This window comes from Castanea sativa, chromosome 8 (assembly GCF_040712315.1).
Source record: "Castanea sativa cultivar Marrone di Chiusa Pesio chromosome 8, ASM4071231v1".
NCBI classification, from domain to species: Eukaryota; Viridiplantae; Streptophyta; class Magnoliopsida; order Fagales; family Fagaceae; genus Castanea; species Castanea sativa.
This window is the reverse complement of record NC_134020.1, coordinates 25,160,688-25,186,794: the sequence shown is the minus strand read 5'-3', so window position 1 is coordinate 25,186,794 and position 26,107 is coordinate 25,160,688. Positions and strand designations below refer to the sequence as shown.

The following is a 26,107-nucleotide window of genomic DNA, read 5'->3' as shown; positions in this document are numbered from 1 at the left end:
CAGGGAATTATGTTGATCAAATAGACAGCTGCTAGTATAGCATGACCCCACAAATGCAAAGGCAAATGGGATTGAAACATGAGGACTCTTGCCACATTTAAGATGTGTTGATGCTTCCTCTCAACAATAGCATTTTGTTAAGGGATTTCAACACAACTTAAATGATGCAAGATGCCTTTTTTAGCAAAAAAATCTGTCATGATGAACTCAGTCCCATTGTCTGACTTCAAGGTTTTAATTTTCTTAGAAAATTGAGTTTCCACCATAGTGCAAAATTGTTCCAAAATAGATTGTGTTTGAGACTTTTGCTTTAACAAATAAACCTAAGTGCATCTAGAGTAGTCATCAACAATGGTTAAAAAATACTTGCAATTGTCAATAGTAGAAACTGAAAAAGGTCCCCACAAATCACAATGAATCAGCTCAAAATAAGATGTAGACAAATGAAAACTTTTATCAAAAGGTAAACATTTCTGTTTTGCAAGTGGACAAATGTCACATTCAAATTCTCAACAGGAATGAAACTAGGTACATCACTTGGTTTTATTGAAGCCAATTTGGCATTGGACAAATGACCCAATCTGGAGTGCCAGATGTGTGTTTGTGAACTATGGATAGAAGCAGCAATGATAGGTGTAGAAGTACAGCCTTTGTCCAGTAAGTAAAGTCCATTGCTTTCTCTACCCAGACCAAGTGTGCTCCAATGAGCAAGGTCCTGGATAAAGCATAAAGTTCCAAAGAAAATGAGGCAACAAGCAGTGGACTTAACTAATTGACTGATAGAAATGAGATTGAAACTAAATGATGGAACACAAAGGACATTGTGAAGTATAAGGTGTTCTGAAATTTTCACAATGCCACCATGAGTAACAGAGGCAACCTCTCCATTAGGTAAATTGACAAAAGTGTTTAAAGTAGAAGTGATAGTGGTGAAACATGCAATGGAGTGTACCATATGATCTGCAGCCCCTGTGTCCATGACCCAATCAGAGGCATGAAAGACTTCTCTATTAACCACTTTAGCAGAAAAAAATGGAATGCTGCAAGGAAGGAGTGAAATGAAACAAAGGATTACCTGACATGTTGTCAACGAAAGTGGAATGAGCACTGCCTGAAGATGTCATGGCTGTGGAAGGTACACCAGTTGCAACATGTACACCAGTAGCTCCAAATAGCATGCTAGAGACTGCAACACTTATACTAACCCTTACAACATGGTGATTAGTACCTTGATCATGTCCAAAATTGAAAAGAGCCAACAATTGCTTACACTGTGCCTTAGAAATTAGACACTGAGCAGGTGCATTAGAAGATACTTCAATAGCTTGACTCTGAGGATATGAAACCTGGTTGGCATTGGAATTAGGCTTGCCTTTGTGCTTGTAACCTGGTGGATACCTGTGGAGCTCGTAACACTTGTCCACAGTGTGTCCAAGCATGTTACAATGAGTGCACAAAGGTCTCTCCTTCTTAGGACCACCTTTATTACCTAAATTCCCTTTAGCATTGGCATACATTGCCACTAAATTAGGCCTAGGTGTGAAGGTAGTGCCATGACCAATGCCTTTGTTAGATTCTTCTTGGAGAACCAGGGCATACACCTTGCTCATTGAAGGAAATGGTTCAAACATGAGAATATGACTTCTCACTGTCTCAAAACTCTCATTGAGTCCCATTAAAAACCTCATCACATAAGACTTTTCATGTGCAATGCTCAGAATTTTCATTGCTCCACAAGTACAAACTAGTAGAGGTTCATAATGAATCAATTGATCCTAAAGCTTCTTGAATTTAGAGTAATACTCTGTCACTGATAATTTTCCCTGAGTAATCTATGAAATTTCTTGCTGAAGATTATTGATTTTTGGTCCATTTTCCTGTGAAAACACACGCTGCAACTCAAGCCACATCTCCCTCGCAGTCTTACAGTACATAATGATGCTTGAAACATCAACATGCATGGAGTTAATCAACCAAGACAGCACCATTGTGTTGCAACTTTCCCAATCTTCATACAAAGGAGAATCGATTTCAGGTTTAGCAATCTTGCCATTCACAAACCCTATCTTTTTCTTGGCAGTTAGAGCTAGAACCATAGCCCTAGACCAAGATTGATAGCTCATCATTCCCAACAATGGTTGAGTGACCAAGATATTTCCTGAATTCTCACTCGCACTAGGGAAAAATTGATTGGGAGAATGAGTCTCTGCGTTGGATTGAGGAACTTGCTGTGTGGATTGGTTATTCGTAGGATCAAATTCACTCCCTTCAACTGAAGCCATTGATGCTTTTACAAACTTGAATGGAAATGAAAAGAGAACAAGAAATCCTTCAAGATTCAATATCAACAAGGATGAATTGAAACCTTGTAAATCAAAATTCAGGGAATTTCTTGAAGTAATCTCTGTTTGGTAAGCAAGAAAAGTTGTAACGAAACACGAAACTAGCACACGCTAGGGCTTTGATACCATGAAAAAATAGGGACATTAAATAGAATTGGGTATTTCATTGATTGAGAGAATGAATTACAATGAGAGTGAATGACTTACAATGAAAATGAATGGAATGAATATAATCTACATGATCCCTTGTTTATATACAAAAGGAAAATAACTAACTATAGAAATTGGTGCCAAAACTGTTATTTGAAAACTCCAGAAGATGTACACGTGGCAAGCCTAAGTAACTAACTCCTAGATTAGTGGAATTAACTGCCTCAACGTTTTTGGATGAAGAACTCATGATGTGGCATGGATTCAAGCAGTTCCAACAGTGATGAGTTAATCATGTCCTCTGTTGCAAGCTTCGTGGCCTGAGCAGTGCACACCTCATCACCAAATGCTGCATTCTTGCTGCTCTCGTGGCCTGTCCAATGCACTTAAAATCAGCAACAGCTGCACTGCTTGCTGCTCTTGTGGCAGAGCTAGAGCATCCTTCACTAACACTTGCTACACCATTAGCTAGCTGTGTGCAAGACTTCTTTGTAGTCTTAACACACCACATTACTTCCAGACATAGGATCAGTCTCAGGATTAGCCAGTACCACATCCATGCTACAGTTCCAAATAAAAGTGTTACTAGTGAGTGAACTCTCAAAAAAAAAAAAGTACTTTAATTACCTATTTACAATAGTAAGGAGATATTCAAAAATTACCTTGCAATTAAAGTTACGAGTCTACCATGAAACTTTGGAAAAGGGTGATTGAAAATAAGTTAAGAGATGAAATAAAAATTTTGGAGAATCGATTTGGCTTTATGACAAAACAATCTAGAATAAAAGCTAGTTTCTTATTTAAACATCTAATGGATAAATATAGAGAGAGACATATGAAGATCAACATATGGTTTTTATTAACGCAGGAAAAGCATATGATGGGATCCCTATAGTTTTTTTTTTTTTTTTTGAGAAGGATCCCTAGAGTAGTTAAATGGTGAATTTGAAAAAGACAAGTAAGTATATATTAAGTTGATTAAGGATATGTATGACATGCAAAAGTTTTGTATGTGCTGGACATATGAGATATTGTCTCGTATAACATAGTTGGAACTAGCTAATGTGCGAAGGAGTAAAGAGATCATAAGTGAGTTTCATATCACTATAAGTTTGCAACAATTAATGTTTATCATTAAGTCCATATCTCTTTGCACTAGTGATGCATGAGCTCACTAAGTCAATTCAAGAAAAAGACTTTAGTGTATGTTTTTTGTAGATCATATAGTTTGTGGATGAAACTAGAAGTAGAGTTAATGCCAAAACTATAGTTTTTGTGGATGATCCATTAAAGATTACTAACCAACCCCAAAAATTTTGAGACTATGGCTTTATTTTTGTTGTTGTTCAAATAAATGGAAATGTATACCATATTTTATAAAATTTATTTTTCATCGGTCAACAACAATAATTTTCAATATACAAATATGCATTAAACAGATTTTTCAATATACACATATGCATTAAACAGTATATAAACAAATATGCACTAAATCTTATAATAAAAAAAATATGCATTAAACAGATTTTAAACAATTAAAAAAATAGACTTTAAAACTTACGCATTTTCAAGGCTTCCTCCTATCAAGTTGAGGTTATAGAACCCTACAAGTACAAAATTCGATCCAAAATTATCTCTAATTTCAATTGTTTAAGAACGTGTTTCAAGATATTCAATACAAGAAATAAAAAGAAGCGATGAACTTTTTTACCTTCGCAACGTAATCTTGCCACAATGCGATAGGTGCGTGGCAAGTGGAACACATGAAAAACTTTTTTCTTTCCGTTTGATCCAACGATACAAGGACAGTTCTCCCATTGTTACCTGTGTTACCAAAATATCAATAATTATGTGCAAGGAAGAAAAGAAAAGAAAAAGAAGAGAAATTTGGCCCTTTCGGGAGTGAGTGAGAAAGAACCTATGAGTGACAGAGTGAGTGTGAGAGATTCTGATCAGAAGGGGTGAGAGAGAGATTTGGGCTATCAGATCTCTACGTGAAAGAGATTTTTTCGCTGAATTTTTGGCTGAACTTTTGTAATGTTTCACAGGTTACGTACTTTAATTTATGGGCATAACGAGGTGTCAGGAGGTAATGAAAATTCAAACTAAAAATTATTACCCAGGTTAAAAATTTAGGGAACAATTAATCTATTTCTAAGGGGAATATGGTGCTAGCAATTTTTTTTTTTTTTTTTGGAGCAATTTTTTGGTGGGAGTTCATACTGTCATTGATGTTTTAAAAAAAAAAAATTATAATATTATTTTATTAAAAATTGTGTTATGAGAAAAATATTTTGGACAATTCAATTGCCTCTCCATAAAATTTTGTTTTGAAAACACAATTCTAAGAATTGGAATTTGCTTGTAAACATAATTTCCTTCCTTTGGGATTCAGGTTTGATTTTCTAAGAGTGTTTTGTTTCCACTTTTGTATCTCATTCTTTTGTTAGTAAAATTTTCTCCTCTACCACTTAAAAATTTGATTTTTAAACTAATATGGGTTAATGAACACCTAGAAAACAAACTTGACCACCCTAAAAAAATCTTGAACACCTTAAATAAAAATTTGACCTCTCCAAAATTTTTGACCATTGAAGGTTGAACCAAAAAATTGCAAAAAATGCTATATTCACAACATTTTCATAATACTTTTACAACTTTTTCATACTAATTTCACAACAAATCCTAAGTAGCATGTTATTACATGTGGACAAAAAAGTAATTTCAATTGTAGGATTAAATTAGAATCAGTAATAACTTATCAATTAGACTTCATTTTGAAAGTGTTGCAAAAATGTTGTGGACATAACACTTATTAAAAATTGGCCAAACAAACAAATTAGCCTAAAAGCCCAAGTTAAATGTTTTATTTTTATTTTTTAAATGCACATTTTCAAATAGCTAGTCTATTAGTTTAGTCTTTAACTGAATTTGTTAGATTTATATGATACATTTTATATATACGCATATGCACTAAAATAATGCTTGAATATGTTATTGAACAAGAACAATATAACAGTTGAATGCCTAAGTTGAATATGTTGACTGAATTTATACTTTATCCTTTATTCTTTTGCTAGCACTATGAAAAAATTTGTTATAAGGAAATCACTTATATTGTAAGATTCATCTTATAATCAAATTCATATTGACTTAAATAATCTTATTTTAGATCCTAATTAAGCTATGAGAAAATGTCTCGTCTTTTCATATCAATGATAAGGATAAAATAAAAATAGTATACTTACAAAGAGGATTTTTCAACCTCTTGGCCATAATTTTCCTATAAAAGAAATTAGTGAAGTATTGAATTGATTTGATCCTGAACTTTATGTACTTGCGCTTGATATATATATATATATATATATATATATATATATATATATATATATATATATATATATATATATATATATATTTTTTTTTTTTTTTTTTTTTTTTTTTTGTGAAGTCAATATATTCAAATTTTATTTAATTTAAGTTTTTTAATGATCTCCTTGAAAAAAATTTCCAAAACCACCATTGGAACAATTGAAATCAATAATCAATTGAAGTCAAGGAAATGCTACTAGGGTCATTCTCCCTATCTCGTGCCCTAAAGAGGTGTTAAAATATTTAGTAAGTTCTAGTTTTAATTAATGTTTTATACTTTAATTACCTAAAAATGTTTGTTTATCTTGTTGTCAACTGCTCACAATAATGCATGTCATAGTTAGCCTCCCCATAATTCACTTTTTTTTTTTTTCATATATATATACATATGGTATGTGGTGTGGTGTGGTGTGGTGTCATGGATGTGCATATGGTTAAGTGGTTACTTCTAATTAACATATGCCATCTGTGATACGGAACATTTCTTCTTTCGTTTTGCCATAACTATAAGTGGAAGAATAGATACTTGTCACTCAAAAATAAGAAAATTTATAAAAGATACTCGAAGAAATCAGCCTTTACTGCAAGAATTTTTGGGCATGATTGGTAAGGTAAGTCAAATAACAGTTTTTAGTATTTAAACACTGAAAACTGTGGGAAAAAAGAAAACGTGTTTGCTAAGAGATTTTTTTTTTTAGGAGTGTTTGAGTTACGTTTATCATTTTAAGGTGTTTAAATACTGAATTAAAAAAAAACCTATTACTAGTTTTTAGTTTTCAAATAACATTGTTCAATGACACTTTTGTAAATAAGTAAAAACTGTAGGTAGCTTACTAATTAGACTACATGTCATCACTTAAAAAAACACACACACACATATACATACCAAATACACAATTTGTTTTTCACTTTTAAAAAACGTTAGAAATATAGTACCAAGGGCTTGGGGGTCTAGGGGGAAAGGGATCGAGCTGTAGGGTTAGCAGCGTGTGGTAATTATTTCACAAAGAAAAAAAAAAACATTTTTTGCATTATGAGTACTTTAAATACGTGTTTTCACAACATTTTTTAAACCACAATTTTCACATCATTTTGAACAACAATACTCAATTCGTATACCAAGTGCCAACCATTCCAAATTTCTTTTATAAGATTAAACAAATATATATCCTTCCACTAAAGGAAGTGATAGGTTACGCAGATTTATGTTCAGAAATCATTCTACCTAATAAATTGAAGGTAAACTACCTAACTTTTCAAATAAATTGAGGGTAAGACTGCTTACCATGATCTCTCCTGCAACCTTTTATGTATGACTTCCTCCCATGTGAGATGCAGTTTTTTTTTTTTCTCTCTAAATTTTCCAATCATCCCAACTCAACGGGGACAAAACACTAAAAATCAGTGGGCAACTCATTCAAACAAATACTTTGAAAGACTTACAAAAATAAATCACATTATTGGAGGGCAGTAGCATGGTGCCAGCATAAGTTCCTTTAGAGTCTGTTTGATTGGGGCGATTTTGGGGAGGATGAAAAATGGAGAGTGAAAAATAAGAGAGAAAATGATTGGAAAGGGTGTTTGGTTGGGAGGGGGAGAGGGAGGGGAGAGAAAATTAGTGAGGTCTGACTGTTTTCTCTCCAGGTTTACCAAAATTTCACCTTTGAAGAAAATGAGGAGCAACTCCTCGGCATTTTGAACGAAATTACCCATCCATTTTGACCACATTTTTGTCTGTTTCTTCTTTGCATTTTTCACCCAACAACTATCAATATTTTGAACATTTTTGTCTTTTCCTCTTTGATTTTTTTTTTGTCTGTCTTTCTTTTAAAAAAAAATATATATATTGCTTGTTCATTTCCTAAGTCATTTTCCTTTCATTTTAAGAAAGCAGCTTTGGTTCTTGAACTTTGTAGGGGCCTTTTTGCAAATGTTGGGCTGGGCTACCTCCTGCTGCACTAGGCCCAAAGTTTTCTGGATCAGGGAGTTAGGACTGGTCCAATAGCAACCCTCCTTGGTCCGGCTTGTGAACAAATAATGACACTGCTAGCCAAGCTTTTATCACATGCCCATAGCAGGCAGAGCTATTACAATAGCTACGACAAGAAGATACAATAAAGACAATAATAGAAATTCTTTTACGATTCAGACAAAAGCGAATAATAGGCTTTAATAATGAATGCCTGTTTCATGAAACAGCAACAAAGGATAAGTATTGGATGAATAGTGCTAAGCTTATTAAAGGAAAGAAATGCCAGTCTGCCATATGAAGTTACGTTGTTGGGTCTAAGTCAAGAAAGGGAATCATCTCTTCAACGCGACTAATCTCTCTAAAGAAGAAATTAACTTCTTTAAAGGGGTAGGCCTGAATGACTTGTATTTAGAGAGGTCCTTTGCCCTTATCAGAGAACATGGGTCAGAGAGGGAGAGGGAGATCAACCATTCGGTGCATGCTTGCCACCCTGTTCTTTCTGTTTTTACTCTTCTTTCTTTTCCCTAGTTCTTTCCTTCCTTTCTCTTCATTCTTACTCTTCTTTCTATTCTCTCTAATTCTTTCCTTCCTTTCTCTCTGCTTTTACTCTCAATGTTTTTCTTAGTTCTAGTTATTCTCCTTAGAGGTTGCTCTACCCCTCACCGTGCACAGTAGATGGCTCCTTATATAAGGACAGTCGTGACTGGCTTTTACCATTTTAGCCCTTAACCATTTTTTTCTGATGCGGGTGTCCTTGCCAACCATTACTGATTGGTCAATTACCCAACCAACGCCACTTACCTGCGCTGGCTGCGCCACTCCACCTCACCAGACAAAGAAGACTCTTTTGTTTGTTTCTTTGCCGTGGCATCCTTACCTGCCCCGATGTAAGTATTCTCTTCCTCTCCGTCCCTCATGGCATGCACCTAGAGGTTCCAACTCAGCTTTGTCTCTTTTGGGTGGTATGTCACCCCAGCAGGACACTGCCTCCAAAAGAGCCTGAGCAAGAAAAAAAAATAGGGTTTTTCCCCCTCCCCACCTCCAGACTATGCCCTCTTACCTCTACCCATGACTCACCAATTCCTGTATTGGCTGGGTACAGGCTGGTGGTGTCTGGGCCTTGTGCTTGCCCTGCTTTTATGCTCATCCAAAATCTGCCTACTGCTCATGGGTTTGCTGCAATCTGAAGGTCCGTCTACCCATTTTGTCATTCGTCTTTGACCTCTTATGGCTTGGGCTACTTTCCCTAGCTTCTCATTTATGGCTTGCTTCCTTAGGGGTTGGGCCTTGCTTGATTATGGGCTTTTCCGTGCTTTATTCTTAGCCTTACTATTTGCTTCCTGCCACATCATTCCGTTATGCCTGCCATGAAATTTGCTTGACCCATGGCTGCTGGGCCTCTTCGGACTTTACTATTCATTCCTTCTCTGATGGCCCCATAAACTCATTGGGCCTTTTACTACTTGTGGGCTCCCGCTTCCCACTAACTTCCCTTTGGGCATCCTTGGCCCGTTTACTTTCTTGGGTCATCCTTAGCCCTTTCCAGTTCTGTGCTTCCCATGGGCTTTTTCTAACTCCTTAGGCTTCCTTGGCCCAAGTGCTTCATACTTCATCTTTGGGGCTTATGGATCCTCCCTTGCCCCTTACTCTCTTTACTTACATTGCTTTGGGCTTGCTGTGACAGCTATGGCCCATTCTCACTTTTCTACATCCATACTGCCCATGGGTTTGCTATTTCTTTCTTTCTGGGCTTTCTTAGGCCCATTTACTTCTTCAGGGTCTATTTGTTTGCTTTATGGACCTGTGATCCATTATTGCTTCCACTTGGGCTCAATGGTATTTCCATCCCACTTTCTTCTGCCCACGTCTTTGGGCTTTCTCCTCCTGTTGGACTTCTTAAAAAAATGAGCATCTATATTTAGCCCCCTGAGCATAAGAAATGCTCCTGCAGTTCATATGTGAATAAAGACTTCCCTTTCCCTTCTGTTTTCTTCTTCTTCTTTTCCTTCGCAGGCTTTTTCGAAAAGTCAACCCCAACTCATACATTTTTTTTCCTGCCGTAAATAGTGTTGTCTCTTCGAATTTCCCAGCTTAGCGGTTATTCTGAAACACAACCTCCGCTTCATTAATTCCTTCCCTTATCCGTTGATTGACCCATCGCATCCCTTCACACCCTTCCCTATGACGCTAGTATTAAAGACCGAATCTCTTTATATTTCGGGCACAAACACCATTTCTCTTCTCTTTTCTTCTCTATGTCCTTCTTCCCAATCACCATAAACCGTCTTCCCTGATTAGGCGATACTCCATGACACCAGCCAAAGGTCAAACCTCTTCCCATCGTAAGGGGAAGAAGGTTGTTGATGATCCTGCTACGCGTGAGGCGGGCGAAGAGGCCGCCTATTCTGAATCGGACCATTCTGATGAGGAAGTAGAATGGCGCGACCCCAATAGTGAGTGTGCCCCCCTTATTGATCCTTGGTATGATGTTCACAGCCACTTCCCTAAGGTTCCCGGTGACTATGCGCCACCGCCGTCGGGCCGTGTATGGCTCGCCCTTTGCCGACGTAACCCCGATGTTTCTTAGGCTCCATTGGCCTCTTCAATTTTTGATCTTTCCATCCGTCAAGTCACTGCACTCCCTTTACCCATCCATTTCGAATTTGGGTCCAGCACCGCCTCGAGTTGGAATGAGTGGGTAGATAGAGAACTGTTTGATATAGGTTTCATGGGATTACTACAGCGGGCCGATGTATTGAAGGCCATCATTTTATCTCATCGTTTGGCTAATTTCAGGGACTTATTCAACCTCCGCCACTTAGTCCGTCGATGGTGCACCACTACCCACACCTTCTTTCTCTCCTGCGATGAGATCACCGTGACCCTGGAGGACGTGGTGAATCAGTTGCTTTTGCCTATCCTTATCGATGTCGATCCTGCCACTCTAGAACTTTCTCCAAAAGAAGAGGTCGTGGAGGCCGAATTGAAGAAAAGGATGAGTGGCAACGCCAATTTATCATTTTGGATTGGTTCTCCTTCAAAGCTTTCCATCACTGCTAGCCGTGCAGCCTTTGTTAGATTCTGGCTATGTAAGTTTGTTTTTGGTTCCCATCCCCACTATGCTGTGAAGCCTCTGTACTTTCGGTTGGCTATTAAGATTTTTACTAGGGTGAGTCTGTCGCTAGCACTTATGTTCCTAAGGCATCTGTATGTCCAGTTAGACATCCTGTGGAGTGATAAAAGTTAGGCAGGCTCTTATTAGATAATCACCACTTTTGTTCACGGTACCATCTTGCAGCATGTGTTGTATGAGCGTTGCTCCAGGCATCTGGCAAAGTGTAGGCATGTCCAATTTGCCAAAGAGAAGTACAGTTCGTGTTCGAAGGTTATCACGAACTTCTGTGGCAGGTTTGATTCTGATTTTCCTCTGGCTTTTCGTTGGGCTGGTTCAAAACCAATTGAGCATCCTGTTGTTGAATTTTTTGATATAGGAGTTAGGTTTTCTTAAAGGGCGTATAGGAATTTGGGTACAGGTTATACGTGAATGGATTCTGTTATGAGTACATTTTTTGATGTTGTTGGCACTACCACCCCGCTGACTAGCTTTGAGGAGAGAGGTATAACATATTTAGCAACCACCAATGCTGGGTGGTTGCCTTATCTGGCTAATGAAGACATTATGTTTGTGCATTATCCTGCCAACCAGGTGAAGAGGCAATTTGGACTGGATTAGGACATTCCTGATGACCTCTCTTTTCTCGCAGAGTCTCCCACTTCTGTCCGACCGTTCCTGCAGCATACAGCTTTTGAGTTTTGGAGTGGCATTTTACCGCAGTTACTATTCCATGCTCTCAGAGGGAAGGCATTTGTATCGCTGCTATGCACGGGTATTGGTAAGCAGTGATGACTTCTTTCAAGAAGGAGTTGTTGGGTAGTTGCGGATTTTCCCTCATCCCTCTTGACGGGGTTAGCGCAATTGTCTCTACCAATCCTCGCTTGCTTTTGCCTTCTACGTCCATGCTGGGTTATGCTAGGAAGCAAAGCCATTCGGCCATATTTGAGTGGGTCAAGGAGGAGAGAAGGTGGTACTAGCACGCTAGTGATTACCCCACGGGCTGGGAGAAGAGAGTGAAGGTGAAAAATGTCCCAGTTGAAGGAAATATGCATGTGCGCAGTGGAAGAATGAAAAATAACGGATCTACTTCATTCGTAAATGTTAACATGCACTATATAAGTTTCAAAATTTGAGAACAAGAGAGTGTACCTTGGAGCGGTGAATTTCAAAACTCTAAAGATCAGAAGCACTTGGGAATACTTTCAATCTTTACTCCAATTCTACTAAAGCCCAAGATGTGTGGTCTCTCAATCGATTCCAAAGGGAGAATGTCAAAGTATCTAGTACTTTCATACACCATTTCACAATGGTGTTCTCTTACAAAATTCTCTACAGAAAATTCTGTATGTTTCTCCCTTTGTGTCCAACCGATTATCTAATTAGGCTGGCCTTTTGGGCCTTTCCAATTGGGCTTAAGTGTGTGGCTTGGAATGGGACCAAAATGGACCAATAAGACACTAGCTCCAATGGGCCTTAGGCTATTCTGTCAACTCTTGACAAGTCCAAAGTTACCATTAACTATATTTAATACCATTATATAAATATAATTGCACTCTAGGCCTTATCTATAAATTATATCCCAAGACTTTATTGTACATTTAACCCCTTCATAAAATAGTTGTAGTAATACAAAGTCATAAATGTAGACTGTCACTTTGTAAATTACTACATCTTATCCTTGAGTACCTGGTTTAATCCTTGAAGTTATTCATCTTATATTTATGAAATCCAATCTCATAAATATATACTCTAGTAACTATTTACTAAAGTAATTAGGCCTAACATTCTGAATACAAACCCATTAAACTTATCTCAAGGGAATATTTTGTATCTCCGTTAAGAGACTATGAATTCCATTTTGAGAATATATGTTCCATCAACATTAAATGTGGTTGCCCAACATACTGAGGTTTTGATTGTTACTCTAGATCTCACTCCTAGTATATCAAAGCAACTTACACCTCATGATCAAGCCCATTATTCTCTCAAGATTAAGAGTTCATGCAAATATAAGTCGTGAGTTTATTATACATATGACAGTCGTTGAAAAAATAATAAATCTCACACGGTCCTGGTCAATATGTTTTAACTCTTAAAACATATCAACATATCAACTAGAAATCTCCACTTCCATGATCAAGACAAATCATCTTAGTTGATATGTTATAGCCTTCGCAGATGAAATACCCAATTTCATCATCGACTATAAACTAAAATTCTGAGTTTACAAAGAACTTGTGATTTATATCTTCTAACTTTTCACATAAATCACAAACTATGCATCTCATGGACTATATGATAATGTTCCAATATTCATTTTACCATTATTTTTAGATAATAATAAAACAACTTTATTAAACACAACATTAAGTCATACATAATAAAATACATAACATCATACAATAGGATTTAAGGGCACTAATCCTAACAATCTCCCACTTGTCCCAAAGACTATTGTGCACTAATCTAACTCCCATCTCCTCTAAATGAGACTCGAAAGTCTTTTGGAGCAAGGCTTTGGTAAAGGGATCCGCTAGATTCTTTGCACCATCAATCTTTGCTACAACCACATCTCCACGAGCAACAATGTCTCGAATGATGTGATACTTTCTCTCAATGTGCTTTACTTTCTTGTGATTCCTTGGATCTTTGGATTGTGCAACCGCTCCATTATTGTCGCAAAACAATGTAATAGGAACTTGCTCAATTCTCATAACACCAAGATCAGAAAGGAATTTCTTGAGCTAAACATCCTCTTTGCTTCTTCACAAACAGCAACATACTTGGCTTCCATGGTGGAGTCCGCAATACAAGATTGCTTAACACTCCTCCAACTTATGGCTCCACCTCCCAAGGTGAAAACACATCCCAACGTGGATTTTCTGAAATCTAGATCCGAATGAAAATTTGAATATGTATAGCTAATGAGAATCAAATCCTCACAACAGTAAACAAGCATATAATCCCTCATTCTCCTTAGATACTTGAGAATATGCTTTACAGCTTGCCAATGTTTAGGTCTTGGATTTGATTGATATCGATTGACCATGTCAACTGAATAACAAATATTCGGTCTAGTACAAAGCATGGTATACATGAGACTTCTCACAGCAGAAGCATAGGGAACTTGTCTCATCATATTTTCCTCCTCTTGAGCCTTAGGCCTTTGGTCATCAGACAGAGGAACTCCATGTCTAAAAGGAATTAATCCTTTCTTGGAGTTTTACATGCTAAACCGTTCTAGAACCGTATCTATATATCCAGCTTGTGACAAACCTAACATCCTATTCTTTCGATCTCGCCAAAGCTTGATCCCTAGAATATAGTTAGCTTCATCCAAGTCCTTCATAAGGCTTGACAACCAAACTTTAACCAATGACATTATCCCTACATCATTTCCAATAAGTAGAATGTCATCTACATAAAGCACTAGGAATATTACTACTTTGTCTTGATGTCTTTTGTACACACATGGTTTATCAAGATTTTGTTCAAAACCAAATGATTTGATTTCCTGATCAAATTTGATGTTCCATGACCTAGATGATTGCTTAAGTCCATAAATGGACTTTTTCAACTTTCATACCATGTGCTCTTGGTTCTTTGCTATGAAACCTTCTAGTTGCAACATGTAGATTTCTTCTTTAAGATTGACATTAAGAAATGCAGTCTTGATATCCATTTGCCAAATCTCATAATCATAATGAGCAACAATAGATAAGAGAATTCTGATGGATTTAAGCATGGCTACTGGTGAAAAAGTTTCATCATAGTCAATGCCTTCTTTTTGTGTATACCCTTTCGCCACTAGTCTTGCTTTAAAGGTTTCAACCTTTCCATCTATCCCTCTCTTCCTCTTGTGAACCCATTTGCAACCAACAGGTTTAATGTCGTTAAGTGCCACTACAAGATTTCAAACTGGATTGGAATACATGGAATCTAATTCAGATTTCACAGCTTGAACCCAATGATGTGCATCTATATCATTCATTGCTTCATCATAAGTGTATGGATCTGATTCAGTCTCTTCTGAGATAGCTTCATAAGTTTCTCCCAAACCTATGAATCTCACAAGAGGCCGAACAATTCTCCCGCTACGACGAGGCACCTGTATATAAGACATCTCATGAATAGTGTCTTGTGGTGTAATTAATACATCCACATCATCCCTAGTTTCATCCATTGGTTGTTTAACTACAGGTTCAGTCATTTCAGCTAAGACAACTCTACTTCTAGAAGTAAAATTATTCATATAGTCATTTTCCAAGAATTTGGCATTTGTGCTAACAAACACTTTATTATCCTTGTGACTATAGAATAAACCTCCAACTGTTCCTTTTGGATACCCTACAAAGAAAACCACTCTTTTTTAGACTGTAACTTGTTAGACTTTTCTTTTAACACATGTGCTGGACAACCCCAAATATGGAGATTTCTCATACTAGGCTTACGCCCATTCCACAACTCTACAGGTGTTTTAGGAACAGACTTCGAAGGTATTAATTTCAGAAGATACATTGCAGTACATAAGGTATATGCCTAAAAAGAAATTGGTAGAGTTGAATAACTCATCATGGATCTAACCATATCTAAAAGAGTCATATTCTTTCTTTCTGTTACACCATTTTTTTGTGGAGTTCCAGGTGCAATAAATTGGGATATAATCTCATTTTCAGTCAAGTAATCCTTAAAATCACCAAGAAGGTATTCGCCACCTCGATCAGATCGAATGACCTTTATGCGTTTAGCTAATTGATTCTCAACTTCAGCCCTAAACTCTTTGAACTTGTTAAAAGCTTCAGACTTCTTCATTAGGTACAAATAACCAAATCTAGGGTAATCATCAGTAAAGGTGATTAAATACTCATAACCACTTCTTGCTTGGATTGACATAGGACCACATACATCTGAATGTACTAGTCCTAGCAAATCTTGAGCTCTTCTACCTTTTGCAGTAAAAGGTCGTTTGGTCATTTTACCTTCCAAACAAGATTCACAAATTGAAAATTCATCAAAGTCCATAGACCCCAAGAGTCCATCTTTGATAAGTCTTTGAATTCTGTTTGAATTGATATGACCTAAATGCAAGTGCCAAAGATATGCTTCACTAGTAGAAGGAAACTTTCTCTTTAATGATTTCACATGTGAATTATTATCTAATTTAGAATTATATAATTCATGCTTATCAGGAGTTAAAATATAAAGACCATCTACAATATTGCCAGAACAGATAAATATTTTATCCTTCTTTATTACAACATTGTCTTTCAAGATAATACAATACCCATGTTTACCTAAATAAGTTGCAGAAATTAAATTCCTACGAACATTAGGTACAAATAGACAATCTTCCAATATTAAAACCCTAGACTCAAAGCACAAATTAACAACACCAGCAGCTACAACTGGAACTCTACTCCCATCCGCTAAGGTAAGAAACAATTCTCCTTCATTCAGCTTTCTGGTCTCTTGAAACCCCTGCAAAGAATTTCAATATGATTAGTACAACCTAAATCCCCACACCAGGAATCCATGGGATTTTGTACCAAACATATTTCAAGAAGAAAGGAAGTTGCCATAGCCTTGTTCTTGGCAGCCTTAAATTTTGGACAATTTCTCTTCCAATGTCATTTGTCACCACAATGGAAACACTTTCCTTTGAGCTTTTTTCCTTTGTCGGCAACTCCCAAGACAATTTGTTTACCCTCTTGTTTAGTGAAGTCCTTCTTCTTCTTCTTCTTCTTCTTCTTACCCTTGCCTTTCGACTTAGGTTGAGAAGTAAAAGCTCCACCAACATTGGCTTCAACACTAGAAGTACCAAGGATGCCTTCTGCAGCTACCAATTCATTCATTAATTCAAACAAGGAATAAACCTTTTTGTTCATATTATAATTCAGTCTGAATTCCTTGAATGATTCAGGTAGTGACTAGAGTATCATATCCACTTGGAATTCTCCATCAATGTCGGTACCTAAAACCTCTAATGTATTCAGATTAGAGATCATTGTAAGACAACGCTTCCTAACTGAAGTACCTTCAGCCATTTTGGTATTATAAATTTGCCTCATGGTTTCTTGCCTTGTTGAACGGCTTTACTCACCAAACATCTCCTTCAGACTATGCATAATGTCCAAAGTAAGTTCTACATCTTGTATTTGATGCTGTAGAACATTTGAGATGGATGCTAGGATATAGCACTTGGCCATTTCATTAGATTTCTACCAACGATCATATCGCTGTTTTTCCTCAAGAGGAGAATCTAATGAAGGAAAGCTAGGACATGGTTGAGTAAGCACATATTTGTGCTCTTCAGTTGTTAAAACAATGTCCAAATTTCTTTTCTAATCAATATAGTTGGATCCAGTCAGTTTGTTTTGATTAAGAATAGAAACAAGTGGGCTAAATGATGCCATGTTCAAATCTGAAAACAATAAACATGAATATAATAAGTAAATTGGACATTATCAATTTAGCATATAAACATATAGTATGGAACCTTAATAAAACCATAACATATTATATGCAATGACAACCCAATCCCATATTTAATATTCTTCAGCATAGAGTGAACATTAAATACTATGATTGATTGAGAATTATTCTCATTATTAGTACTATCATGATAACTCTTATCAAACACTAATAATATGCTGTTTTAAATTTAGCCTCTAACTAATAATAGTAAGAACTCAGCATAGAGGATACTATAATACTTAGTCTAGTGTATACCATTTTCTAGAATCATGTGTAGCCACATTTCATCCCTTTGGCTTATTTTGTAGTACCATAATAAAACACCCTCCACATGGAATGCAAAGCTAGAAGCTAAGACAAGGCATTTAATCAAACCACTATAAACCAAGAAATTCAATCTTGTAGGACCATGAAATAAATACTCTCCGCATGGAATGCTAAGCTCGAGGCAAAAACAAAGTATATATTTCACACTACTATGAACCAACAATGGAGGCCGTGAGATGCAACCCTTGTATCTCTCTTTCACTAGATGTTTTAAAATATAGGTTTTTAAATTTAAAACATGCATAAACTAATTACACACTGCCTTGCTCTTTATGTATGCAAAAACACTTAGAAAAATTTTGAATCCAACATCCTCGATCGATCCTCGACAGATTCTCGATTGATCGAGAATAAGTTCTACGAAGCTCGATCAATTCTCAACAGATCCTCGATCGATCGAGAGATCTTCTGTCAGCTCGATAGATGCTTGACAGATCCCCGATCGATCGAGCGTCGCGAATTTCGAATTTTCCAGAATTTTTCTAAGACAGCTTTTCTATGTTTTCATGTACAAAACAACCAGCATACGATCATAATGAACAGAAATTGATATCAAAACTGAATTTCATTGACGCTATAGCCTTAAAGTTCAGTTTAACATACTTAAACTAAAAATTAAACAACATCATAACATCAATATCAGTTTTTAATCAAAAACAATAATTTCGACAACTGTGCAGAAAACTATTTTCTAACAACATGAAACTATTGTCAACAATTCCAAAACTCAAAACATGTTAAATAGATACAAAATGAAGACCGCTCTGATACCATTTGAAGGAAATATGCATGTGCGCAACGGAAGAATGAAAAATAACGGATCTACTTCATTTGCAAATGTTAACATGCACTATATAAGTTTCAGAATTTGAGAACAAGAGAGTGTATCTTGGAGCGCTGAATTTCAAAACTCTAAAGATCAGAAGCACTTAAGAATATTTTCAATCTTCACTCCAATTCCACTAACGCCCAAGATGTGTGGTCTCTCAATCAGTTCCAAAGGGAGAATGTCAAACTATCTAATACTTTCATACACCACTTCACAATGGTGTTCTCTTACAAAATTCGCTACAGAAAATTATGTATATTTCTCCCTTTGTATCTAACTGATTATCTAATTGGGCTGACCTTTTGGGCATTTCCAATTGGGCTTAAGTGTGTGGCTTGGAATGGGACCAAAATGGACCAATAAGACACTAGCTCCAATGGGCCTTGGACTTTTCTGTCAACTCTTGACAAGTCTAAAGTTACCATCAATTATATTTAATACCACTATATAAATATAGTTGCACTCTAGGCCTTATCTATAAATTATATCCCAAGACTTTATTGTACATGCAACCCCTTCATAAAATATTTGTAATAACACAAAGTCATAAATGTAGACTACCACTTTATAAATTACTACATCCTACCCTTGAGTACCCAGTTCAATCCTTTAAGTTATTCATCATATATTTATGAAATCCAATCTCATAAATATATACTCTAGTAACTATTTACTAAAGTAGTTAGGCCTAACATTCTGACTAACAAACCCATTAAACTTATCTCAAAGGAATATTTTGTATCTTCGTTAAGAGATTATGAATTCCATTTTGAGAATATATGTTCCATCAACATTAAATGTGGTTGTCCAACATACTGAGGTTTTGACCGTTACTCTAGATCTCACTCCTGGTATATCAAAGCAACTTACACCTCATGATCAAGCCCATTATTCTCTCAGGATTAAGAGTTCATGCAAATATAAGTCGTGAGTTTATTATTCATATGACAATCATTGGAAGAATAATAAATCTCACACGGTCCTATTCAATATGTTTTAACTCTTAAAACATATCAACTAGAAATCTCCATTTCCATGATCAAGACAAATCATCTTAGTTGATATGTTATAGTCTTCGTAGATGAAATGCCCAATTTCATCACCGACTACAAACTAAAATTCTGAGTTTACAAAGAACTTGTGATTTATATCTTTTATGACTTTTCACATAAATCACATGATATGTATTTCATGGACTATATGATAATGTCTCAATATTCATGTTACCATCATTTTTAGATAATAATAAAACAACTTTATTAAATACAACATTAAGTCATACATAATAAAATACATAATAAAATACATAACATCATACAATAGGATTTAAGGGCACTAATCCTAACAGCAGTGCCTACAAAGAAGAGTTCCATCAAGTCCAAGTCTACGAAGAAGAAGGCAGGTGATGATTCTTCTGAGACTTGCTCAGATATTGTTCCTTTTAAAAGTGACCTTCCTCATATGAGTAACATCATATTAGAGAGCACTACTCCTCTTTCCGTTCACACCCGCTCCAGCAAGCGTTCCGCTGCAGGCAAGACCAAGCCTACTATTCCCCGGCCATCCACTGATGCTCCTCCCTCCAGCAAGACCTGAGGTAGTAAAAGGAAAACTTCTCCTCCTAAAGCACCCACCACTACTTAGCAGAGAGTATGTCATCTCTAACTTTCCCCTATTCTTTATCATTCTTGTATAGGATTCTTCTTGCGGCTAACCTTGTGCTTCTGCTGGCTTGTCCCTTTCTTCTCGTTTTTCCTTTTGCAGTCGAAGTACAAGGAGGACTCGTCTGCTACCCATCCTATTCCGCTCGATGAGCCCGAGTTTGAAGTATGCCTCCTTCTTCCCTTTTCTCTTCCTTTCTTTTTTTTTTTTTATACATGTCATTAACCTTCGTCTTTTGTTTTTCTTAGGCCAAGCCTAAACCCATTTCTGTATATCGCCTCACGGTTGAAGAGATTTCTACCTCCATAGGTACCCCCATAGGGGGTTTCTTTGACGGAGTGGATGTGGTGTTCCTTGCTACGACTTCTGCTACTCTTGCTGCTCCACAAGAAGTTCCTACTTAAGGGGTTAGTGAGACTATTCTCATTCATGCCTCGACACCCACTTCCCAGGAAGGGGCCATTCCTGCTGCTGTTGTTCAGGCCGAGGCTATTTTTCCAATCACGCCCCTTATTATCTCCACCTGTGACCCCTTCCTATCTCTATCCCAGGCTGTGAAGGATGGCTCCTCCTTAGCGGTTACCCCTTCCTCCATTTCTAGTTCTGCCACACGAGATCCTGATGTGGACTTGTCCTTTGAAGAGTCTGAGGATGTTCTTGAGGATCTTGGTGATGAACCTGCCAAGAAAAAGAGGGTTTCCGAATCTGAAGGAGAAGAACAAAGCTCTGGGCATGGAGTTGAATTCATGGGTATGTATCTCTATGTGTTGCCAAATTTCTCTTCCCCCTTTTTTTTTTTTTTTTTTTTTTTTTGCTATCTCTCATTTATATATCAGTGACACTCTCCTTGTTACGATCTCCCTATATTTTGCATGCCCATTTTTTTTATTGCAGAGACCTCTGAGGAGCCAAAGGTTGCAGCAGACAAAGACATGCCCACAGTTACTTCTCCTGCCGCACTTGTTTCTGCCATTCCTACAGCCTCTACTCTCGCAAACCTTGGTAAGTTCCTCTTTTCCTCCTCTTCCTTACCCGTTCATTATGTGTTTTAATTTGCTTGCCTTGTGTACTCTTATTCCACTCCTTACACCTTCTGCAAGGTTCGCTTCCCACAGTTCCTTCTTAGTTTAAGGTGGGTAGCAGTTTTGCTGCAGTGCCTGATCCGGTGAGTGAGGCTGTAGCCTTCTTCATCTACTTCAACCAACACGCGGTTAATGACCTCAATCCTGCAGATTTCTTGGGTTTCGGGCCTCCTTATGTCGACTTTCATGGTTTTAGGATACCTGAGGATTGCACTTCTCACCTCGTGGCAATTTACAGTAGTCGTGGTGACTTTATGCTAGAACTTTGGTACGGCTTTTCTACCAGGTAGCATTTTCTGAAGCTGCTAGGGAGTGTGATGAATGATATTGAGCATAATTTTGTTGAAACTGTTTCAACCGAGAGGATCCTGCAGTGGAGGGCAGCAATTCAGGAGCTTGTTAGTGTGGGGTTCATCGTGGAATTCATCTTGGACCACCTTTGTGAGATTGCTCGTTCCTTTTTATGAGGAAGCTTTAGCCTGCCATTGACACACGCCTTAAGGTCTTGAAGAAGGAGGTGGTAGACTTGGAGGGTTGTCGTGAGCGCCTCCTTTCCAGCATTGGTGGTTCCAGCCGTTTTGGTGACCAGACTCTTATCTCCGGACTTCGCTAATGATGATGTGGTTCCTTTCCTTTTCTATCTAGTACCTTTTATATTTCCCTTCTTCTTCTTTTTTTAGCACTTATTTGGCGGGTTTGCCACAATTTGGGTTTTGTAACTATAAAATGCTACACTTGGTAACTGCTTTCTTTTCTTGCTACTGCTATGACAAGGGATGTTTTATAATGTTTCATAACTTTTCATTGCATATTTCATGAAAGCATGTTATAGTTCTTTGTTTTGTGACATAGTCACTTAAAAAAAAAACAAAAGGGAACATAAGGCTCTTCAAAAAGGAAAGGGTGATCTCGTCTCGTTCTTCCTCACTCTACGAATAATAACACTTTAACCACTTCCCGTTGACAGGATCCATCAGGTCTTTGCCATCCATCTAGGTCACGTGGTAATACCTAGTGGGATGTGCCTCTCTTATCACAAAGGGTCCTTCCCATTTTGGTGCAAACTTAGATGGTCCTGCCATGCCTCGCCTGACGTAGTCTGCCACCTTTAACATGAGTTGTCCTTCCGCAAATACCCTTTCTTTAGCTATCTTGTCGTAGGCTTCCGTCATCCTTTGTCTATATCTGTGGCTACACTCCTGAGCTTCTTCTCTCTTTTTGTCGATCCCTTCTAAGTCCTCGTACCTTTCTACCGCAAAGACCACTTTCTCCTTTCCCTTTTCCTTCATTTGCATAACCCGTAGAGAAGGGGTCCTTATTTATGCTAGGCTCATTACTTCTATTCTGAAGATCAGAGATGAAGGGTGAGAATCCTACGGTTGACTTCGGCGAATTTCTATAGGCCCAAAGGGCATCTGGCAAATGTGTTGCCCATCCTCCTGTATACTCTTGACTCATTTTACTGATGATCTTTATGAAGGTTTTGTTTGTTACCTCTACTTGCCCATTTCCTTGTGCGTAGTAAGGTGATGATCGATGGTGTTTGACCTGGTAAAATTCCAGCATCCTTCTTACGTCACTGTTAACAAATGGCGTGCCATTGTCGCTGATGATTCTATGGGGCACCCCGAACCTTACAATTATATTTTCCTTAATGAAGTTTGCCACCGCTCCTCCAGTGGCTTTGCGAAGTGGCACTGGCTCTGCCCACTTAGTGAAATATTCTGTAGCCACTAGGATTCATATGTATCCGCGTGATGGTGAGTTAACTAGCCCTACCAAATCAAGCCCCCAAGTATGGAATGGCCATAGGGTAACCATACTGTGCAAGTGCTGTGGGTGGGTGTGAATCAAGTTGGCTTGTACCTGGCAGCTGCGACATCTTTTTACGAATTCTGTCATCTCCCTTTTCATGGCAAGCTAGTAGTAGCCCATCTGCAGTAGGCATCTGTATAGCTTCTTTTTCCCTTGATGCTCACCACATTCTCCCACGTGTACCTCCTTTATCATACCTTTTGCTTCCTCAGGGCCCAAACAGCGTAGTGGGTCTCCATCATATCTTTTTTGAAGAGGACCCCGTTGTGCAGAAAGTAACGTGTTGCTAGCCTTCTAAACTTGTATTGCTCGCTGTGCTTTTGTGGCAGGATACCTTCTGCTAAATACTGGGTGAATGGCTTTCTCCAGTCTTTGTCGACAAACACAACATAGCTTTCTTCTCTGTCAGCCGCAAGCTGGCAAGTCTCGCATTGGACTTGGATTTGGTCCGTGTCTCTTCCCATACTTGGCCAATAAAAGCCTGCCCTTTGGAGTCTGTGGTAAAGGCTGATCTCTCTGCAGGATCCGTAAGTCTTGTCGTGTACCTCCTTCAACTTTCTCTGAGCCTCCTCTTGCCCCACACATCTAAACAAGACCCCACCTGTCATCCTACGATATAGTTCTCCTCTTACCAAGGCATAATCTTTTAGTACCTTCAATTCCACAAGCTCACCTCCTTTCATCAAGACCTCCTATAATTTCGCAGGTTCCTTTAAAGAGAAACTTCCTTTGGTCTGGCAAACCATTAGGTTTGAGTCCCTTATAACTCTCAAGTGTTTAACCCCCATTTCAAGGGCCGTGGCTAATTCGGTTAGATAGGCTTCATATTCTGTCGTGCTGTTTAAACAGGGGAATCCCAATGTGAATGATAGTACTACAGCCTCGTTTTCTTCATAATATAGAATTACTCCCACTCCCCCTGATTGGGTAGTAGAAGACCCATCAAATTTCATCACCCACCGTTCTCCAACTTCTTTTGTCACAGCTACTTCTCCTAGGACTTCATCATCGACCGAGAATTCTTCTTCTCCTGGGAACTATGCCAATAGATATGCTATAGCCTGTCTCTTTATCGCCTTAGGCATTCTTGCCTTAAGGTCATACTATGACAATTGTAGCAACCACTAGGATATTCTGCTGGAGAGAATTGGCTGTTGTAATAAGGCTTTGATGGCGTGAGACTTAGTCATCAACCATACCTCGTAGGCCAGGAAATAATGACGTAACCTCTGCGAGGCATATACGTTTTCCAAACATGCCTTCTCTGCCCTTAGGTAACGAGTTTCTGCGTCTTTTAGAGCTCGGCTGATGTAATAAACTGGCTGTTCCACACCATCCCCATCTTCTTGGGTGATTAGCGCGCCTACGACGTACTGGTTGGCGGCTAAGTATAACAACAGTGGCTTCCTACGGATCGGAGCTCGCATAGTAGGGAGGTTCATCATAATTTGCTGTAGCCTTTTAAAGGCCGTTTGTTGTACCTCCCCCCATTCAAAGTTTTGCCCCCTTTTTAGCAATTTTTCGAAAGCAAAGGTGATGGATGCCAGTCTGGGGATGAATCTTCGGATATATGAGACCTTCCCCAAAAACCTTTTTAACTCCTTTACTGTGGCTAGAGGCTTCATAGTTGCTATGGCTGTAGCTTTGGCCAGGTCTAAGTCTATTCCTCTACTGTGAACCAGAAAACCCAAGAATTTCCCTGAAGACACTCCGAATGCGCATTTGAAGGGGTTCATTCTTAGCTTGAAAGTTCAACACCTTTCGAATACCCTCCTTAACACTTGGATATGCTCTTCCCGCTTCTTTGACTTTACCACTATGTCATTCACATAGTCTTCTAATTCTCAATGCATCATGTTATGGAATATAGCCGTCATTGTCCTTTGATAAGTTGCACCCACGTTCTTTAAGCCAAATGGCATTACTGTATAATACAAGTTGCCTATAGATGTTCTAAAAGTAGTCTTTTTCGCATCCTTTGGTGCCATTCTGATCTGGTTGTTTCCACTGAACCCGTCCATGAAGCAAAACATAGCGCTTCCTGCCACAGAATATATTAGTAAGTCCATTTTTGGCAGTGGGAATTCATCCTTCAAGCAGATCCTGTTAAGATTTCTGAAATCCACCCAGCACTTTATTTGCCCGTTTTTCTTCTTCACTGGCACTATGTTGGATAACCAACGTGGATGTTGAATGGGTTTGATGAATCCCGCCGCCAATAGCTTATGTACCTCCTTGAGTATCTGCTTTTCTATTTCAATGTGGAATATTCTGGTAGGCTGGGCAACTGGCTTGGCCTCTAGATCCACATTTAGCGTATGCACTACTAGCCTAGGATCCAATCCTGGTATTTCACTATAATCCCACGCAAAGACATCTTTGTATTCCTTCAACAGCAGTATTAACTCTGACTTTTCCTTTTCTAATAACTTCGAACTGATTGAGATGGGCTTTGGTTCCTGTGAGTCAGATCCCAAGTTGACTTCCTCTAACTTCTCTTCTGTCATAAATTGTACATCCTTATCTACTGTAACCTCCTCGTCTTTTCCTCCATGATTTCCTTCTTCTGAGCCTTCTTGAGCTACGCAACACACCAAGCTTTTGTGCAGCCATTCTTGCCAGGGGCCCGCTTGTGTTTCACTCATAGGCCCCATGCACCTTCATAGTTTATACACTCGGGTCCTTGGACCCTTATGTAGGCCCTTTTTGCAAATGTTGGGCTAAGTCGCCTACTGCTGCACTAGGCCCAAAGATTTCTGGATCAAGGAGTTAGGACTGGTCCAGGAGCAAACCTCCTTGGTCCAGCTTATGTGCAAACAATGCCCCTATTAATCAGGCTTTAATCACATGCACATGACAGGCAAGACTGTTACATTAACTATGACAGGCAGCTATAATAAAGATAATAATAACAAATTCATTTATGATTCAGAAAGAAGCAAGTAATGGGCTTTGATAAGGGATGCC

General features: G+C 38.1%; 1 protein-coding gene across 1 annotated transcript; it reads right to left on the bottom strand.

Annotated features, from left to right (window-relative positions):
• Positions 1–23,331: 23,331 nt before the first annotated feature.
• LOC142606074 (uncharacterized) lies at positions 23,332–24,876 on the bottom strand. The gene is made up of 3 exons (XM_075777478.1): positions 24,340–24,876; positions 23,884–24,177; positions 23,332–23,832 (listed from the first exon to the last, which is right to left on the bottom strand). Exons 1-3 carry the CDS (start codon positions 24,874–24,876, stop codon positions 23,332–23,334), a joined length of 1,332 nt encoding a protein of 443 aa, XP_075633593.1.
• Between the last annotated feature and the right edge of the window lie 1,231 nt (positions 24,877–26,107).

Bases quoted from the DNA above. Each gene is read 5' to 3' on its own strand.
- LOC142606074 (XM_075777478.1), bottom strand. From the start codon at position 24,876: ATGAACCCCTTCAAATGCGCATTCGGAGTGTCTTCAGGGAAATTCTTG. The intron at 24,178-24,339 runs GTATGGTTGATG...CTATTGGCATAG, and splicing joins ATTATTTCCTGGCCTACGAG to TTCCCAGGAGAAGAAGAATT. The intron at 23,833-23,883 runs GTTTGCCAGACC...GCGAAATTATAG, and splicing joins TAAGGGACTCAAACCTAATG to GAGGTCTTGATGAAAGGAGG.